Source organism: Nilaparvata lugens, chromosome 2, assembly GCF_014356525.2.
Source record: "Nilaparvata lugens isolate BPH chromosome 2, ASM1435652v1, whole genome shotgun sequence".
NCBI lineage: Eukaryota > Metazoa > Arthropoda > Insecta > Hemiptera > Delphacidae > Nilaparvata > Nilaparvata lugens.
Genome location: NC_052505.1, coordinates 46,663,924 through 46,685,792, shown reverse-complemented (window position 1 = coordinate 46,685,792; position 21,869 = coordinate 46,663,924). Strand labels below are relative to the sequence as shown.

General features: G+C 33.5%; 2 protein-coding genes across 5 annotated transcripts in view; both read right to left on the bottom strand.

Annotated features, from left to right (window-relative positions):
• Nucleotides 1-21,869, bottom strand: part of LOC111052995 (neural cell adhesion molecule 1) — a 522,721-nt gene that overhangs the window by 475,923 nt on the left and 24,929 nt on the right. The window lies entirely within an intron of this gene.
• LOC120349907 lies at nucleotides 929-4,838 on the bottom strand. The gene is made up of 2 exons (XM_039421340.1): nucleotides 3,286-4,838; nucleotides 929-2,593 (listed from the first exon to the last, which is right to left on the bottom strand). The coding sequence occupies exon 2, from the start codon at nucleotides 2,235-2,237 to the stop codon at nucleotides 1,647-1,649; it is 591 nt and encodes a 196-aa protein (XP_039277274.1). The 5' UTR covers nucleotides 2,238-2,593; nucleotides 3,286-4,838; the 3' UTR covers nucleotides 929-1,646.

Sequence of the window (21,869 nt, the reverse complement as noted above, 5' to 3'; positions counted from 1 at the left end):
GCTGCTATTGATTTAATAATTTTTCTCCAACTTTTAATTTTTTTTTGTCTGTGTTGATAATATTATTCAATCAGTGTAAATACAGGATCAGTTAGTATCAAAATTGTCCATTGCATGTCAATTCAACGTTTTGTGCAGTTATCTTATGTGAAAAACTCTAAAGTTTAATTTGAAAATTCAAGTTCCAAATTTGGAATATATCTTCAAAATATTTCGCCTTGAAGACCAGAAGGGCTACTCCTAAAAGTGGAGTGCACTTGAGGTGCTGATAACTGCACTGGCACATGAAGAAAGACATATAATATTTTGCATTTAATACAAATTTATCACATTGTCCTGCTGCACCATCACATAACATCAAGTGGACACAAAACTCAAGAATAGAGTACATGGAACTCTGCTCCAATTGAGAAAAATAAGTATTTTGAAATAGTGAATTATTATGATATTCGAGTTCACGAAAAAAAATATCACAATTAATTAACATGTTATACATTTGAATGGGCAGCAGGAGACACAACACACAACTTGACAATTCTCAAGTTGGTGACACATCAATTTAACATAAATTTGCCTTTGGGATATATTCACATGAATATAGGCTTACAATATAATGCAACAATAATTAAATACTTGAACTAAATGGTAATATAAGCATAATATGACAGTAATAAACAAAAAAAAATAAACAATTTGACTATAATAAATGTGAGCATAATACAAACAACAAGGAACATCAGAGAACAGCTAAATTATTTCTCTACTACTGTGTGCTTCATGTGGGTTGTAGAATGACAATTCTTGAAGCATAGAGACTCTCCTGGTGAACAATAACAAGAAATGCAGGGGTGACATGAACATTAATGATGTGATATTTCCTCCAGGATATGAGTCTTGAAGTGGGATGATACCTTCTTCATTTTTTTTTCAATTTTTGATCTGATGGAATAGACTGATCCAACTATGTCTCATGCCAATAGGGTTTGATGTTGAGGACATTTGTCCATCCAACCACTTCATTTGTCTGAGGATTCTTTAGATGGACAGTGTTGCATCTGGATACTTTGGTGATAGTGTAGGGTCCTATATAGAGATGGAAGAACTTCTTGGTCACTTTCCCAAGGGCATCAGAAGTATGGTGGGATCTTAGCAATACTTCTCGTCCAACTGTGTACTGGTAAGTCCTGACATGCTTGTCATGTTGCTTCTTCCATTGGCTTGCTGCCTTTTCCAGATTCTGCCTGACAAGCTGTATGGTGGGTATGACCATCTCTTGATGTCCAGTCGGGAATTCAATTAGATCTTGTAGAAAGTTTGTGCTCTTGGTGCCAAAGACGACCTCATGTGGTGTAGCCCCTGTAGTTTCATTGTAAGAATGGTTCAAACACATTTCAAGGAAAGGTAGGTATCTCACCCAATGTTGATGTGCATCCTGGCAGTATACTCTCATGAACCTTGATATTTCAGCCATACTCCTCTCCACAGGATTTCCGCTGGGACTGTAACTGGAGGTGTAGGAAAGCAGAATGTTTTCACCATGTAAGATGTCTTGCCACTTCTTGCTGCAGAAGTAAGTGGCATTGTCAGAAAGTATACGAAGAGGTCTACCAACTTGAGGTATCCACTGCTGAGTGATACAGTATGATCTACATATCTGTAGATAGTAGGTCCAGTGGTTTGTCCGGTATGATTGGTAGCATCTTGCCTCTTATCAGAAAGTGATCATGTTTGGTGCGTTGACAGATGTCACAAGCAGTGGTGATGCGACTGACGTGTCTATGCATTCCTTCGAGCGTGCATAGCTCCTTTAGGGCTCTGTAGATTCGTTTAGCTCCAAAGTGGCCTAAGCGCTCATGCATCTCTCTGATTGTTGGCACTATCAGTTGCTCCGGGATAACTATCTTCCCACAATATGAATCAGGCCGGGATCGATGGAAAAATATATCCTGATATAGTGTATACTGTTTCAGATACTCTTTGTCAAGTGTGGCTGGAGTGTTGGAGAGTAACTGCTCCCTGATGACTCTCAAACGGTCATCACCTTTCTGTGACTCAACCACGTTGTTTACCGTTAACAGCTGGCTGGGGTCCTTTGATTTGATACCCTCTGGAAATGGGACTGGGGCAACATTGTCCACAGCATAGCACGCAAATGTCTGTTCTGCAGTGTGGGTGGCATCTACTTCACGGGACAGGAAGTCTGCTGTGCAGTTTTGCTTGCCAGGGAGATGCGTCATCTGGATGTCAAATTCTTGGAGAGCAAGAAATCAGCGTGATATCAGTTGTTGGTCAGCTTGGCAGTCTTCAAGAATGTGAGTGCACGGTGGTCGGTGTTCACATAGATCTTGTGTCCTAGGAGTAGGGTGCTATATTTCAAACATACCTGAATGATGCTGAGGAGCTCTTTTTCAATGACAGAGTACCGCCGTTGTGCAGGGATTAATGTCTTACTGAAAAAGCCCACCACACCTTTCTCTACATTATCATCCAACTGGAAGATTCCAGATCCTATTGCATGGTGTGAAGCATCCACATTTATGTAGAATGGCTTAGAAAGGTCAGGATGCTTGAGCATAACATCATCAAGGAAATGCTTTTTGATGTCTTGGAAAACCTTCTCTTCTTTTTCTCCCCATCTCCATGGTTTATTTGTGGATAAGACATGTTCCAATTGTCCTGTGTAGGAGGATATGTGTGGACTAAATCTGCGATAGAATTGCAGAAGACCAAGAAACTTCTGTAGTTGTCTTCTACCAGTGGGAGAGGGAAAGTCTTCTGTGGCTTTGAGTTTGTCTCGGTCCTGCTTAATGCCATCAGCTGGAACAATATGCCCTAGATACTTCACTTGTTGTCTGAAGAGTCTGCATTTGGAAGGCCTAAGTTTCAATCCACATTTTTGGAGTCGGCGAAATATGAGGTCAAGATGATGGCAATGTTCCAGACGTGAAACAGAAGAGATAATTCCATCGTCCACATACAATGTACAAAAATCAGAGGTGTCTTCTCCAACAGCTTGATGCAAACACTTGATAAATAAAGCCATTGCGTTTCTAACTTCAGAAGCAAGCCTGATGAAACGTAGATTCCTGCCATTATAAACAAATGACAAATAATCCCTGGATGCTTCAGATACTTCAAGCTGCCAGTATCCGCTACTCAGATCAATGGTAGAGTATACCCTTTTCCCATGGAAGGTCTGCAGAACTTGATCAATAGGTGTTGAGCTTTCACGGTCATTCTTTTGTATAAGATTCAGGGCTCTAGCATCCAGACAAAGCCTCACACTTCCATCTTTCTTACCAACACAAACCAGTGGTAAGCTGTATTGAGCTGATGATGATTCAATTATTCTGAGATCTTCCATCTGCTGAATCTCTTTATCGGCAGCCGATCGGCGAGCAAATGGAATAGGGTAAGACTTGTGAAAATATTTGTTATGTGGTTGAGCCTCCAAGTGACAGGTGAAATGTGTTGCGCGACCTGGTAGTTCTGAAAATACTTCCCCATTACCTCCCAACATTCTCACTATCCTCAGGATCTCCTTTTCATCCCAGGGCTGTGACTTAATTCCATCCAGTATTTCTTGGAGATATTTATCAGTGTTATCTATCACGCTGTCTGACTGCAAATTTATGAAGGCATGATAGTCACTCAACCTCTCTTCCAGATCATGCTGACCAAACTCACGGGGAACAAACTCTGGATCATGGTAGACTCGATAGACTTCGCTAATATGTCCAACAAAATCTCCTGGTACAATAGTTGCATTCACAGTTATGGTTGATTGACCCTCCAAAATCTGTAGTGATATTGTTGAATCCCTTAGGTTGATTATGCTCTGGAAGTATTTTAGAAAGTCTGCACCAATGATGAGTAAAGGACATTTCGAAGGTAGTACAAGGAAGACATGTGAAAACGTTTTGCCACTGATTTCTAAGTCAAACAGGCATTTGATAGTGATACGAGTGCGGCAACCATAGTTGATTCCACGTATGAAGGTGGTGGTGAGAGAGGCAAAATGGCTATCTTGTGCTTTTCCTTTATTCTTGAGAAAAGGTCACTCTGTATAATGCTACATTGAGCTCCAGTGTCTAACAAACAACGACAATGTAACCCATAAACAACTACATCCACATAATCGAGTTTTGGAGCTACATTGAGCTCCAGTTTCTAACAAACCACGACAATGTAACCCATAAACAAACACATCCACATAATTATCATTTTGATTGTAGTGATCTTCCTGCTTACTATCTTCCTCTTCCTCCAATAAGGTGTCGATGACATTGTCTCTGAATATAGTACAACAATTCAAGGTGATTTCACAAGCCTCTGTTGTATTAGTTTCATTTTTTGTTTTGTTCTTCTCTTCTTTGTCATCTTTATTAGAGATGGTTTTTAAGATTTGTTGATTATTCGAGGTTCTGTGTTTGACACTTGAGATTTGAGGTTCTGCATGTGACACTCCCTGTTTATAGCCATTCAAAGATAGTTTCTCACAATGATCATCACTGTTATCATCCTCCGAATTTTCATGCCTGGATATCATGAACAGTCTGGGCAGTTCTGATCTGGATTCTTTGTTCTTTTCTGTCACTGGCAGTTTCATTCCAACATTTTGAATCGACCCGGGTGTTGAGGAAACAGGTGAATCACCGCTAGGTAGTGTTGGCAACAAAATTCTTCCACTGGTGGTAGTCTGACTTTCAAACAAAACAGGTTGGCCAACTCTTTCATTCAATCCCATAACTCTTTGTGATGAAGACTTGTTATATTGATTAACCACCCTCGTCTGATTAAAACCATCTGTTACTTTGGTGAGGGCGGTTATATTTAATTGTCAATCTCTATTTTGCTGAGTTGAAGTAGAGTTTTCGGCATAGTAGAGTCGGCTGACTCCTATTGCCCTGATTCCGGGTCTGGGGTGAACTACGATTTCTATCCTCAGAAGGCATTGGCAGCCGGCTTGTGTTTGTAGATCTAGAATGATTACCACCATTAACCTCACTGTTGTATCCAAACATGCGATTTGAATTATTATTAAATCGATTCCCATTCCTATTAGCATAATGATCATTGCTACTTAATTGTTGATAATTGTTATCACCACTATTACTGAATGTTTTTGTGTATCCATAGCTTCTACTATTGACCGGGCCTTGGTTTACATTTTCGTTTTGAGGTGAGTGTTTACATCCTAGGTCGTAGCTGTCGTTGAAGGATGTATTGCTTCCATTTGACTCAAATTGATCATGTATGAATATTGTAGTCTATAGAGGCATGATTCAAATTGATTGTAATTTTCAAAATCTCTAGTACTGAGGGCAGTTTGAACGCTTTTTTGCAATTTTTGAGCCAACACTTGAATAAGACTATCCAGTGGTATAGGGTGATCTAGTGCTGAATTCAAATACTTCAAGTGTGCTGAAAAAGCAACCATAGATAAGCCAGCATTCCTTTGAAATTTGCAGGTAATAATATGTGTTAGTAGTACTCGTTGTCTATCAGGACTCCAAAATGTATCCAATAATGCTTTTACAAAGTGATTCAAATCTGTAAATTCTTGTAAGCGGCTCTGGAAAAATATCAAAGGCTCGCCTTGCAATCGGCTTATTAGATTCAATTTCCACATATTCCAATTAACATTGTACATGTCGTTGACCATCAATAGGTGTTTGGTGAAAGCACGGGGTAGAATGGTACCATAGGAATTATCAAAATTTTGTATAGAGTTCAAAATTTGACTCAAGTTTCTGGCGCGCTAGCCATGCTAGCTAAGCTATTCTTGATTTCGCTAAGCTCAGCCTCTGCCAGAGTTACTTGTGAGCTAAGTTCTGAACTGGAAGATAGGATCGAATTATTGTTTTTCAACAACTGAACTTCTTCTTCGATTCTATCGACCTTTTTTGTAGTATCGATCTGTTTTAGCTCTATTTCCTTAAGCTTTGAATCTACCCCTAGATTATGATCAGCCAAGGTGGTATTCAATCTAACCTCTACGGCGCTTGTGAGAGCAGTAAATTTGTTGTTTTGTTCGGAAATTTGTGCTCCCATCTCTGCTCGAGTCAATTCGGTCTGTTGGTCTGTGTATTTCTTGATTTCTGTTTTTTTCCTTCATCTCCTTCCTCAAACCTTTGGTATGGTTGAGCATTTGCGATTTAAAACTCTCCTGCATTCTATCCAGTCTTGAATTCATGTTTGTATGAGCTTCTTGTATCACTTGTATGTATTAGATTCCTTTCCAGATTTTTTTGATTTGGGCTCCTCGCCCATTTCTTTGATAAAATTTAACATGCTATCTGCCATCTCCGGTGAAGGTAGTGTGCGGTAGAGTTGCTTTCTTAGTTCGTTAGTTTTGTCTAGGAGAGGCGGGTTTCCATCAGCTGCACTGCTGGGCTGAGCTGGCGCGACCTGTTGCATGACGTCCCCCTGTGGAGTTTCGGCCGTGACTCTGGTGGGCGACGTTCTTTCCTGCATTGTATCTGTCGCATTCAATTGTGTGGATGACATGTGATGCAGTACATCCTGCGAAAACGCCTCGGACGTCAGACTATTGGATCGTGGGTGTTCGCCGCCGGGTGACTGGTCTTCGGCCGAGCTGAAATCGGTAGTCGATCCGTCTGCCATATTTTTCTTTACAAGCCAAAACGTGAAGAACACAACAAACTTGTTTCTGAAGATGCAATGACTTTAGGTTGAGTAAATTAATTACTATAATTATTAATTGCTAGAGCGCACGATGAAAATAGGCAGAAATCGCGGTTAATGCGTATTAATTATAGGCATAAGTAAGTAAAATAGTCAACGCCCAGAGATTTTTCCGTCCACATGAAACGCGAGAAGTTTTTATTATTTATAAAATAGTATTTTATAAAATGATATAACAATAAACGTTGAAACAATAAAGCGAACCCAGATGATTACTATCTGCATTCATATATGCTCATATAATTACCATTGAGAAAAAAAAACTTTATTTGTAAATGATTGGCTACTCCAATATTTCAAGCATGTCGTAGTATCTTTCATGCAACAATATAATACCAGATAATTGAACTTCCAATACAATGTTGCATGAATAAATATTACCTCAATTTATAACATTCGTGCACTAAAAGAAAAAATTAGACTGGTAATATGCTCTAAACAAGATAGTGAACCTAGTAGATCATTCTATAAAGTGTTACCATAAATTTCGATAATATCAGTAGAACACCCCATAACAAGGAATTATAGATATAGGTATTATATTAATCTAATATACCACTTGTTCGTTCAAATAATAATTTTGGAAATGTTGAAGCATTCAAATCGAGACACTTAGCAATCGTTATAATATCATATATTATAATATTAACCAGAAGAATATTGTTACTTTGGATAATAAATAGGTAATTTATTTGTGAGCCAATAACATTACTATCAGAAATATTATCCTGATTGCCGTATTTCTTTCACTTGAATAAATAACTTTGAAAATTGTTGGTGTACACACAAGTCATGTAGTGATTTATTATAAAGGTAATCAGTATAATGTTATATTATGTTCAATGAAAAATTACTATCACTAGCCTACTGATTATATGTATTGTTATTATATATAAATAACGTGAGCATTAATAAGTTTAATATTAGCCTACTTTAGCCTGCAATATAGGGCAACATGAAATAAATAATTAGGTATAAAGGTAATTTATTTAGTAACGGTTTTATAATATTGAAGTGAATTATTTATCAAGTTCTCTAAAATAAAAATTCTTCATATAACTCAAATCAATAAAAACAATAATAATTTATATGATGTTTGTTCCTAATATTTATAACTTTATAGTAGGCTTATCGCAATTGAGTTCAGTATGCCCTTCATAAATCCTTTAAATCACCTTCACTTATCGTCATCATATTGCATGCCTTTGCATGTAAAGCCTGCGATGATCATTCCTGTCTTATCACAGAACTATGAAATTCATGAAAGGTGAATATAATCTTTCTTAAAATTTCAATTCTAATTCAATATGATTATTAAAATTTATGAACGTTTATAAAATCTTTATTTATTGCAGGCTTTTGTAGAACATGGCCTGTGGTAGCTTAATAATTTATTAATTGTAGAGTTCTGCTAAATGATATCATAATACAATTATTTCTTAGAATACAATCATTTCTTGTTCAAATTACATATGACTACTACCGTACATAAATAGCCCACCACATTTATCCCAAAGGCGACTTCTCTCTCGGTAAGGTGTGCTCTATAAATCATTCTAATAAATTCAATAATTTTTGAATTGTGAATTCTATCTCAGGTAACTTAATCTTTAATTAATCTAAATTAATACTGAATCGTGATAAATTAATATGCTGATAGTATTTCTAAATGGAAAATTTACTAAGAAAATACTGAAGGCTTTTTCAACTCGAAATTATTTTTCATTGATAATATTATTCACAGTGAGCCCCCTCCTAAAGTCCATGATCGCGGGCCGCCATTTTGTGAGAATTTGAGATTGACCTAAGGGTCTTCAATTCGATAAATCGGAATGGACTCACCGATTTTTTTCAAGCATTCGTCCCCGGACAGCAATCCTCCAGTAGAGCATTAGTCTTCTGTCCGCCAGCCTTCTTTCACACGCGTATTCACTAAACCGTTTATTCACTTCGATTATCCGCACACTTTTACGATTGCGAGTCCTGAGAAGTCTAGGAGAAGAGTGACGAAAACACAGGCCGAGCTCCTTTTCAGTTGCCGGGAGAGAGTCCCGTTACTCTAGCAGATAACGCCGTAGGCCAATACTTCCCCTAAGTTATGGTGGTGGGGGGTAAGCACCCTCAATTGCAAAAGAGAGAACTCTCAATGTAAGAGGACTAAATAATGAACATGGAGGTAGAGGGATAATTTGCAGAACACCTTTCCGAGAGAGAGTATATAATAATAATTAAAAATATAACTTGACATACATTGACAGCTATAATAAGGTATTGAAATGAATTTTTATTATATTAAAGCTGCATGAATCGAAGTAATAGCTGGCTGGCATATCTCATTATCTTATCGATATTGCTGCTCGCTACTATCAATTTAAATTTATATATATATATATATATATATATATATATATATATATATATATATATATATATATATATATATATATATATATATATATATATATGTGTGTGTATAATTATTATACATAGCTATGTGTATGTGTTTATGATTAATTACATAAATGTATGATTGGTTACCTCTTCAAATATATCATTCCACATTTTCATAACTGGCATTTTTTTTGTCTGATATAATGAGACCACTGTTCTATATTGTTGCTTCTTTACATTATTTGTGGATTGTTCGTCGATGAACCGGAAGCGTGGTTTGGAATAAGAAATCAGAGACCAAGCTGTCACACTTCTTGTGAAAAAATAACATGATAACCATCGCAGTGTGAAATCGATAGAGGAACAAAAATATGGTTCGGATTTCATTTGGTAGGCTATATTCCACTTGGCCTATTTCTTTTCAGCAGACTATCTGGATATCAGGCGATGAGAAAATAATATATGGGAATGTGTTGAATATCGAACAGTAAAAAGAAATCCTCCCTATGGAGGACCATGATGATTATGACAAAAAGACCATTGAAGACACCAGTCCCCCAGCTCAATAGACAACATCGGATGCAATCTGAACTAATTTTAAATTGAAATTTTCTGTTGCCAAGTGTCGAGTGATATTTTTATGCGTACTGACCACAAAAAAGCCTCGCAATTGATTCCTCATTACGATTTCCAATCACATTGAGAATGCAATTTATAAGAGTTTTCAGCCCGAAAAATTATGAAATATCAGAATTTCAGCGCCCCTCCCATTATCTGTCTATCTACTTTACTTATCGATTGATACTAAAACCAAATCCTATAAAGCGTATAAAAACGATTTTGAAGAGTTCATGTGAAAGTTACATTTAATATCATTTTCTTGAACAATATTTTGTTTCATTCCAATTATTCCTCACAACGGATAGTTTCGAAGAATACAAAAATGTAGTGGATATCCTGATAAGACTAGAACCATCAATAAGGGTATAGATGAAGGATAAGATAAAGATAATAAGATTATCTATACCCTTATAAGATAATAAGGGTATAGATAAAGGGTGAGGGTACAGATTAGGGTACTTTCAGATGAAGCTAAGTGTATTAAAGTATTAAATATTAAAACTGTTGTATCCAATGATAATAATAATATCTTCTACCATCATAGTAGTTTCAAGTTTGTAGAAATATTATGATAAGATGGTAATGACTATTTGATCTATTAATCATAGCTGGTTGTTCATGAGCGGGGAACAATCAATTCATTCATAGTATGACATTAATTCATTGTTCAAGTAGAGCAAACTACAACTCCATTCATTTGCGCGCTGCTAATTTGAATAGCCAATATTTTCTTGTCTATTTTCGTACACCAAGCTGCAGTCCAATTCGATAGAATTCAGTTTTCCGTGGCGGAAAATAAGATTTTCTCTCGTAATTATCTGGGTCAGCCATCTAAATCAATAATACTTAGTAATTCATGAGCAGAGCGCCACAAAAACACGCCGGTAGCAAATTGTCTCTCATCCACTCAGCCACAAATTTCACAGATCAGCGGATGAAAATATTATGCTCTGGTCTGGATTAGAAAACAGGTTACATCATGGACCACAGTATAATTGGATTGAATCGCTCCTAAGTTTGAATCCTTTTCGCCATTTTGTTATGACCGAATCTGACTCCTCGGATTCAGTTCTCCAACAAAATAAATTAGTCTCTCGATAAAAATAACAGATTCTCCCACTATAGAGATTCATGTTGATCAAGTGCAGCATTTGGAGTTTCTCAACTTGAAAAATGAGTTAATTTTCGAACAAGATGGCATACCATCTCTGTTTACAAAATTGTTACGAGCACAATCGTTTTGTTGTGCTCATGAGAACATCGAAACCACAATAGTTCTTGACGATAAATTTGAAAATTCTCATATATTATTGTTCCAGCCATTTGCATTGTAATTTTACCAGTCTTTACAAAATGAGAATGAACATATAACTATAAAGCTTGAAGCCGTGAACTATTCAGTATACCCCAAATAGTGAAATATACTTACTACAGTATATTCATGAGTGAAATCTATAATCTATATAATAAGAGAGAGTTGGGTTGTGTTTGTTCGTGTGTTCGCATCAAAACATGTCAACTTGTGGATTGCATACCGGAAAAACGGGAATAATTTAGATCTCCAAATTTTGCACATAGATTCTAAAAATTTCAATATCGTGCACCTGGAAGCCCAAATTTCGATTTTCCATCTAGATTTTTCAGAATTAATGCTCACATTTCATTAATGGTACATACCATTCAATAACAAAATAAAAAAATTACCAAATCATATGGTCGAAATTAAAAAAGGAAAATCTGTTTCTATTATTGCTTTTTACCTGATACCACTTTACCTCAATAATATTGTTTTGATATTTGATAAATATTTTTAATAATAATAATGATAATATTTTTATCATTGATAAAATAATAGTATTGTACTGATAATTAATAAATATTTTCATTTTCACAAACTCTGTATAATAATATGGTGAATGTGAATCAGCTGCATCAAAGAAATTATCTCAAAAACATCTGTTTAGAAAAAACATAGTTTTGAAACTTCGTTTTCGTGATGCAATGAAATGCATACACATGGTATGGATTATTAATTTTTCGCCCCACTTGGATGTAATGAGCTGGTTTACGTGCGTCATATGGAGGCCGAAAGTGATTGTTTTCTGACCAGGCCGGTAAAATTTTTACGGCCCTAGGGCTGTAAAATAACCTTGAAGTCAGCTGATTCTGATTTGATGTGAACGTGTTTACAAAATAGTTTATGGAACGGAATCAGTTTATGCTTCTAGAATTGAATAAAGTTTTTGCAATAAGATACTATCATTTTATTTGGATGAATGAAATACAAATGAGATATTATAAACTATTCAAATTCAATTTTCAGAGTATAATAGAATCTAACCTCAAACCTCCTAGTAAAGCGTTATCACGGAACATGGTGGATAAACGGAATCATTTTATGCTTCTAGAATTCAATAAAGTATTCTGTAATAATATACTATCATTTTATTTGAATGAATAAAATACAGATAAGATATATATTATAAACTATTCAAATAATTCGATTTTCATAGAAGGATAGAACTTCTAACCTAAACTTCCATTGACATTCAGATCACATCAGATTGGCCGAATTTCAAGTGTGCTAAAACAGCTGATCAAAAACTTTTCATTATTTGTGTTTATCATTCAATAATTAAAACATTTATAATAATATCATCTTATTGTCATTTGGAAGAATAGAAAGTATAAACTCAACCTCTTACATAATTGAACATAATCTTTTAGGTTATTTAGACAAATCAGAATAAAAAATAAAAATACTTGGACAATTTCTTGATATTCAGATTATCTCAGATTTGCTAGAGCTATGACCTTCCACTTTTGCTTTCGGAAGTGCTTATAATAGACAATGAGAATAATTATTATTCTCATATATATATTGTTTATTTTTCTGTGTGGCGAAAAATTACGTTCTCATCATGGGCAAAAATGTTTTACCGGCTCTCAATCTTTTCTAGTCCTCGGCCTACGGCCTCGGACTTGAAAACCGATTTCGAGCCAGAAAAGTCTCATTTTCGGCCCTAGGTGCGAAATGTACTATCTCCTACAGTTACCTTGAAAAGTGATGATTCCTGCACTGATTACAGAACGCAAAGATTCGCTTTTCCGCTCTAGTGCGGGAATAGTATATTTCGCACCTAGGGTCGAAAATGAGACTTTTCGGGCTCGAAATCGGTTTTCAAGTCCGAGGCCGTAGGCCGAGGACTAGAAAAGATTGAGAGCCGGAAAAACATTTTTGCCCATGGTGAGAACGTTATTTTTCGCCACACAGAAAAATAAACAATATAAATATGAGAATAATTGTTTATAAGGCACTTCCAAAAGCAAAACAGGAAGGTCATAGCTCTAGCAAATCTGAGGTAATCTGAATATCAGGAAATATTGTCCAAGTATTTTTATTTTTTATTCTGATTTGTCTAAATAACCTAAAAGATTATGTTCAATTATGTAAGAGGTTGAGTTTGTACTCTTTATTCTTCCAAATGACAATAAGATGATATTATTATAAATGTTTTGATTCTTGAATAATAAACACAAATAATGAAAAGTTTTTTGATCAGCTGTTTTAGCACACTTGAAATTTGGCCAATCTGAATGTCAACGTCAACAATGCTTGTTGTCGTTGACTTTGGAAGTTTAGGTTAGAAGTTCTATCCTATTCTGAAAATCGAATTTGAATAGTTTATAATATATCTTATCTGTATTTTATCCATCTAAATGAAATGATAGTATCTTATTGCAGAATACTTATTCAATTCTAGAAGCATAAACTGATTCCGTTTCATAAACCATTTTGTAAACACGTTCACATCAAATCAGAATCAGCTGACTTCAAGGTTATTTTACAGCCCTAGGGCCATAAAACTTTTACCAGCCTGGACAGAAAACAATCATTTTCGGCCAATGAGCTCAATTAGCTCAATCAATCAGCTCATTACATCCAAGTGGGGCGCGAAAAAAATTTTTCTGCACTCCAGATTTGCAACATGGCAACACAAAATAGTTGGTGGGTTATAAGGAGGATTAGTGCACGAAAACAAACATTAAGTTGGTAAAAATGACTGTGGTTAGATTTAGATAGAATCATTTCAATGGCTACCCTACTTTTATGATAAAATCCCAATCTAGAAATCCAAAACAAGAATAATGTTCATCTAAATCATAATTAAATAATCATCATTTACGAATTCTCATCATTAAATAATAAATAATAGTTCTTTTCTATTGATAATTATTATTTCAACTCCATGAAATGAGAAAAGTAGCAAATATACATTATAAATTTCGATTTTTGAGGTTAAATGATTACTGTTTGATATTCATATAAATAAAAATGATAAAAAACATAACAATACTACAATAAATATTCTCTGTTGTCTATGTTATTTTTATAAATATTTTTCAGTTTACTTTGAGCATTTTTCTCGTTAATTTGAGCAAAAGTCTAAATTTCTGAATCGTGTTTCAGTAATTTTTAGCTGGTTGAAACAAACTTAGGTACGATTCTTCCCGCTAGGTCGCGCGCTTGTCGGTTCAGCCATCTTGTTGTGTTCAGCCATCTTGCATCTCGGTTCAGTCAACAAGCTGTTGGCGTGTATTTTGAATGTGAAGTTTTTGTTCCATCTGTATTTTTTCTGAATCTTGAATGGATAAAAATGAGAACTTTGGCTGAGAATTTTCAACTCCAATTGGATTATTAAATTTTTAAATGAATTAAAGTTGCTATTAATAACAGCATCACACACACACAAAGATTTGATGGATTTCAGCCATCATTTCACCCATAATCATTCAATCAACCACTTCTCATATTCAATGGTAACTGTAGGAAAAATTAAATGTGAAATACGTGCGCAAAGTTCCTCTGCTGCACTCAAGAAGCCATTCTGCCCTCGCCTACGGCTCGGGCGTAAACGTTTCTTTCGGTGCAGCAAACTGTCACTTTGTGCACTAGTTGCAAAAATAACTATTTCAGCTAGAACAGTTTCTTGAGACAAAATGCTGAATAAACGTCTATAGTTTCATCAATGCTGTATATGAATGCGGCAATATGAAAACGCATGCAGTTTATAATATGTCTTTGAATAAATGTGTTGATATTTACATGAGGAAATTATTTTCTTCCATTTTTATTGAATTGAAATTCCAAAATTATTCGAGCCCTGATGGAATGACTGACTCACTCTACATTCATTCGAAAATTCTAATATTGGAATGAGGGATATTTATTCACCTATTTATTTATTTTGGCAAGATGAGCAAAAAAATTAGGTCATATGCACCTTTTCGTTATATCTTCAAATGAAAAATGAATTTTGTGGGTTGTCAAAACTCCCTCTGAAAGGGAAACTACTCAAATTATTCTATCTTTTAGTGAACTAGCAATGATCATCCATCCATCTATCATCTTCTATACTATAATAAAGGGAATAACTGGATTATACACGTATACAGGTGTAAAGTATAGGAAAATTATATTTGACGCATCATCACGTCTGAACTACTGGACTGATTAACTTGAAATTCTGCATATAGATTCTTGCTCAACCGAGGCTGGTTATAGACCTATTTCAAATTCTTGAAGATTTCATTACATAAAGTTTTCAGACTGTCAAGTTTTCAATTATTTGTCATGCTTCCAGTTGTTGTAAGGAAGCAGCAGAACATTTCTCTTAAAAGGGAAATTAGAAGATAGGTATGATGAGACTAACTCGGCTGATTACAACTTATTTACTGGTTCCTTACATGCAAGTAGACTAAATAATTTTTCAACATTGTTCAACTTAGAGCTCAAGAATAATATTCTAAATGTAAACAACCGTACTTTGGATCTGGTACTTAGCAACATTGATTTGAGTGTCCAGCGGGATGCATCACCTTTGGTTTTTGAGGATGCTCATCATCCTGCTCTAGAACTAACATTATCATACCGTATCTCAATTTAAACCGTAATTCCAATTATTCTTCTAATAACCTTATTTATAACTATAAAAGAGCTGACTATTTAAACTTGTTCATTATTTTGAATGATATCGATTGGTCCTCTCTCTATTGTATGACAGATGTTGATGAGGCTGTAAATCATTTCTATAATACTTTATTCTCTGTCATTGATTGTTGCGTACCTAGAAGGAATCCTGTAAAAAGGCAAGGTTATCCCTTATGGTTCAAAGGGGAAATAATTAAGGAAATTAAACTTAAGAACAGAATGGCAAGGAAGCGGAGACATTCTGATTTCCATAATCATAGATTTATATTGATTAGGCGTAAACGAATAATTTTTTTATAATAAAATGTATTCTTATGTAGTTCATTTTGACCAGAAAAATTTGCAATCTTATGAGAGAACTGATAACTCTTATAGGTTGTAGCTGATTGCAAATGAAACATGCATTCAAATAACAGCTGTTCCCAAACAGCTTATTCATTTTGTTCTTAATGAGAAAATATTTGAAAGAAATAATTATCAGCTGAAAATTATTTTCAGAAATATTTTCGCTCACTGTTGAACAAAACAACAAACTGTAAGATAGGCTTACTGTAGCCGCGCTGTGTATTTTGTTTAATCTATTAACCAGTTATTTGTAGCCATTTCACTTTGCTTTTGTGTTAAGTGTTAGATTTTTGAAAAATGGCAGGTAATTTCAGACGTTATTCATACTCCGAATCAGCTGACATGCATTTAATTTATGGGATGGGACACTGTAATACTGTAGTACTGAAGCAAGACGTTTGTATCGAGAGAGCTTCATGAAATTTATGAACATCCAGAGAAGAGCAGGAGTGAATTGTCAGTGCAGTTTCATGTCAATCAATCTATTATTTGGAGGATACTGAAAGAGCAACAATAACATCCATACCACCTCCAGAAAGTTCATACTCTATTGCCACAAGACTGTATTCCCCGTGCTGGCATTTGCGGATGGTTTTTAGAAAAACTTGTTAACCCACACTTTTTAACAACCGTTCTATTTACTGACGGGGCACACTTTACAAGAACAGCTGTCGTTAGCGTCCACAACCAACATATTTGGGCAGATGAGATTCCTCATGCCATCAATCCTAATCGTCCACAACATCAGTTTTCAGAAAACATTTGGGCAGGAATCATAGGAGATTATCTACTTCTGTTCGAGCTTCCTCGCAGGTTTAATGGCATAATCCAATTAAACTTTTTGAGAGAGGAGCTATTTATCTTACTTGAAGATGTACCTCTTCAGTTGCACCAAAACATTTGGTTCATGCAAGATGGAGCTCCAGCACACTTCAGTGTTGCTGTTCGTGAACACCTGAATCATAGCTTTCCAAATCAATGGATAGACCGATGTGGGCCAGTACCATGGCCAGCTAGGTCACCACACTTAAATCCTTTGAATTTTTATATTGAGAACACTTGAAAACCTTAGTTTACAATACTCCGATTGATATCATTGAAGAACTCCGATTAAGGATTTTGAATGGAATAGAAATGATAAAGCAGACTCCTGAAATATTTGAACGGGTCCTACAATCCATGAGAAGACGTCTGAACATATGCATTAAGAACAACGGAGGTCACTTTGGACATAGTATTTAATCTTTTGGTATAAGTTCAATGTCATTTAGATATGTTACTTCCATATAAAAATAAAACTCTCAATAAAAAACCGAATATTTTATTTGTAATCAGCTACAACCTATGAGTTATTAGTTCTCTCCTCATGAAACAGCAAATTTTTGTGGTGTAATGTACTACATAAGAATACATTTTATTGAACTTTTATTCAAATTGAGTTTACACAGCTTACATGATTCTTTTCAGAATCAAATTCTCTTCAATTTGTATTGAGAAAAATTATTTGTGTTCTGGTCATTAAAGAAAGTTATTGGGCATCAAACTTAGAAGTCTGTGTTTTTCTACTTAGATGTTTTGCATATTTCAACTTTTTTCTGGAAAACTACTCACACTGCAGCTTCCGGACTAGTTTTATTCAATTTTTCAAACATTTTTCTATAAGAATCCACCATAAGTTTTTCAAAAACTAGTTAACTTTTTAACTAAGTTAACTAGTCCCCAAACAATTCAGCATCGGTGTATTTCACCAGAGGAACTGAATTCCGGGCGAAATCTTTATCGAGCTATACAGGGCTCGCTAATTAAGCGTTTATGGATATATAGGAACTTTTTTTCTTATTTTCACCTCTACTATCACGTATTAAATTATTTTACCATAATTATGAATCACCCTGTATAAAACTATTACCGGTGTAAATGATTGTGAAACATTACAAGAGGATATTAATGAGATTGCCACATGGAGATCTGTGAATGGTTTAAAAATTAATGTTAATAAATCACACATAATGATATTTTCAAGACAAAATCTTCCTTTTAATTTCTCTTACATGATGAATGGTTCTGCTCTCCCAATCAAAATATCGTGTAAGGATTTAGGAGTCTATTTTCAAAGTGATTTCAGATTCATCTCTCATATTGAACACATTTTAAATGTTTCTAAACGACTGTTGGGCTTTGTTATTAGAACTTGCAAACACTTCAGTAATTAAGATACTATAATATATCTCTGTACAAGTCGTTGGTAAGGAGTGGATTGGAGTATGCCTCAATTATTTGGGATCCTTATCATGCTAAATATTCTGATTCTCTTGAAAAAGTTCAAAATAAATTCCTTCGCTACCTGTATTCTAAAAATTTTGGCCACTATCCCTATTTTGCATATCCCACATCACAACACAGAATCATGTTCAAAATTCCAACATTAAAGTCCAGACGTGATCTCCAAGCAATCTTACATTTATGTAAAGTAGTTAATGGTCTTATGCAGCATCCTTTTCACCTGGAAAGATTGGGCTTCTATGTGCCGACTGTTTCTTGTGGGAGGTATTTTTCGTTTTTTATACCAAGATCTCGAACGTTGCAGGATTATAACTCACCCATCAATCGATCCATGAGACTCTTCAACACAGTATCTCGTGATATCAATCTCTTCAACTCGTCTTTGAATGCCTTTATTGAATCATGCTCTATATTAATTGAATATTAGTTCTTTTGTCAATTTTTAACTTCAAGCTCTCTCTCTCTCTCTCTCTCTCTCTCTCTCTCTCCTCTCCTCTCCTCTCTTCTGCTATTATTATTATTACTATTATTACTATTCAGTTTATGTATTGGATATGGTCCAAGAAAATATAAAACATCATACCTAAGATATAGGTAATAATTTAGTAGATTGGCATGGACTATTTGAACCTTTAAATGGAGTAGTAGCGAATTATTTAAATTTATGTAAATTTGTAAGTTGGAAACGAAAATTGTATAAATAAGAGTAGAACCTGCCCACTTGCCTGCCAGACACCACTATGGAACAACACTAAAATCTGTAGAGCACAAGACCCTCGCTTCGAGTGAAACAAATATAAGAAGCTAGCTCGTCGGAATGGTTACAAATATTAAAAATTATTATAAAACTTGCGCAAGTCTTAAGAAGGTATAAGAAATATATTTTATTAAATAAGAGTATGTCAATTTACATATCCAAAGGTACACAAATTAAAGGAATATTAAATTTTAATCTTGTGATACAAACACTCACTCAATCATTGATTCTATTTAACAATTTGTAATGATAATATAATGTAGCTCTTGTTCACTGGATAAATTGATTTATCTACTTCCATCAGAGGCCGAACCTTATGCCCTATATATATATTATTGAGAAATATACTGAAGCCTATAGAAATTGATATATTTATAATCTATGATTTATCAATTTATTATTTTATGATTTTTGGCAAGAAAATATGTGAGATAAGTGAGATTTTCTAAATCGACAAGCAACAGCAAGTCGATACCTGAGCTGCATACAAATCAATGCATATTATCAATGAATTAAGAAAACACATGGTAACATTCCGTGCTAAAGAGCAAAAAAGTAGTGTACCAATCTGTGATATTTTATTTTGATATATTTATTATTGTATTTATTGTGAGTGTTTGTTGCTCTATATATTTCCATATTTATCTGACTTTTAATATTTATTCGTACAATATATGTATCAAATTTTTTATGGTGTATCCTCTATTTTATTCCCCAATACCATGCATGACAAATCTCATATCTATTTATCAAATTATTAGTATTGAATTATTAAGAAAGTTACCATCCGATTTTAACATTAATAGAATAAGCTGGTTTACAAAGCAATATATTGCATTGTTAATTAAATCTCTGGAAATAATACATTCTAAAGATTTCTATAAATTGTCCAAGAGCAATAAACTGCAGGAGCTCCTGAGCAAGCCTATAAGGATTACATTGAAGTTGTTTTCTAAAAAACTACAACCAGACTTATATATTTTTGCACTCATGCTTTACCGATTGCAGCCAAGCCAGGCAAATCGTTATTAATGAAAAATAACGTCAGAACATTTAAACATTTAAACATTTGAACATTTAAACATTTAAACATTTAAACATTTAAACATTTAAACATTTAAACATTTAAACATTTAAACATTTAAACATTTAACATTTAAACATTTAAACATTTAAACATTCAAACATTAAACATTTAAACATTTAACATTTGAACATTTAAACATTTAAACATTTAAACATTTAAACATTTAAACATTTAACATTTAAACATTAAACATTTAAACATTAAACATTTAAACATTTAACATTTAAACATTTAAACATTTAAACATTTAAACATTAAACATTAAACATTTAAACATTAACATTTAAACATTTAAACATTTAAACATTTGAACATTAAACATTTAAACATTTAAACATTTAAACATTTAACATTTAAACATTTAAACATTTAAACATTTAAACATTTAAACATTTAAACATTTAAACATTTAAACATTTAAACATTTAAACATTTGAACATTTAAACATTTAAACATTTAAACATTTAAACATTCAACATTTAAACATTTAACATTTAAACATTTAACATTTAAACATTAAACATTTAAACATTTAAACATTTAAACATTTAAACATTTAAACATTTAACATTTAACATTTAAACATTTAAACATTTAAACATTTAAACATTTAAACATTAAACATTTAAACATTAAACATTTAAACATTTAAACATTTAAACATTTAAACATTTAAACATTTAAACATTTAAACATTTAACATTTAACATTTAAACATTTAAACATTTAAACATTAAACATTTAAACATTTAAACATTTAAACATTTAAACATTTAAACATTTAAACATTAAACATTTAAACATTTAAACATTAAACATTTAAACATTTAAACATTTAAACATTTAAACATTTAAACATTAAACATTTAACATTTAAACATTTAAACATTTAAACATTTAAACATTCAAACATTTAAACATTTAACATTTAAACATTTAACATTTAAACATTCAAACATTTAAACATTTAAACATTTAAACATTTAAACATTTAAACATTCAAACATTTAAACATTTAAACATTTAAACATTTAAACATTTAAACATTCAAACATTCAAACATTTAAACATTCAAACATTCAAACATTTAAACATTTAAACATTCAAACATTTAAACATTTAAACATTCAAACATTTAAACATTTAAACATTTAAACATTTATTATTAAAACAAATTTTTTGTAAAGTTGTATTTTCAAAGTTGAAGTTGATTTTGTTCTCATCGTTTTATTCGAATAACTTCATGATACATAAAAATATGACACTATTGAATAACTGAATCAATCGGTCATTATATTCCTCTGTGGCAGTGATTTGCACAATTCATTACTAAGAATGAATTTATGCTCTCTGCAATCTATTATAGAATAATTAATTTCTATGAAACCAATGTGAGCATTCAGAAATCCCAAAGTGAAAGTTCCTCGAATAATGTTGGTGAGGAAAGTGGCTGTGATATGGCAAATGTAATGATATACGAACGCACAATACATTATGCAAATCACAGAAAAGTTCCCTACGCTTCGTTGGTACTGATTCGTGATTCAGTTTTCCTTCAAACTTGAATCGATCATCGACAAAAAGTACGAGAACTGTGTGAATGAAGCATACATCAAACACATCTGGGAGTCGAATAGTAAGCTTGAAACCTTGATGGAAATTCATTTTTGGGTTGGATTCCTTC

What these genes read in the sequence shown, in the direction of transcription:
- LOC120349907 (XM_039421340.1), bottom strand. Translation starts at nt 2,237, where the DNA reads ATGACGCATCTCCCTGGCAAGCAAAACTGCACAGCAGACTTCCTGTCC.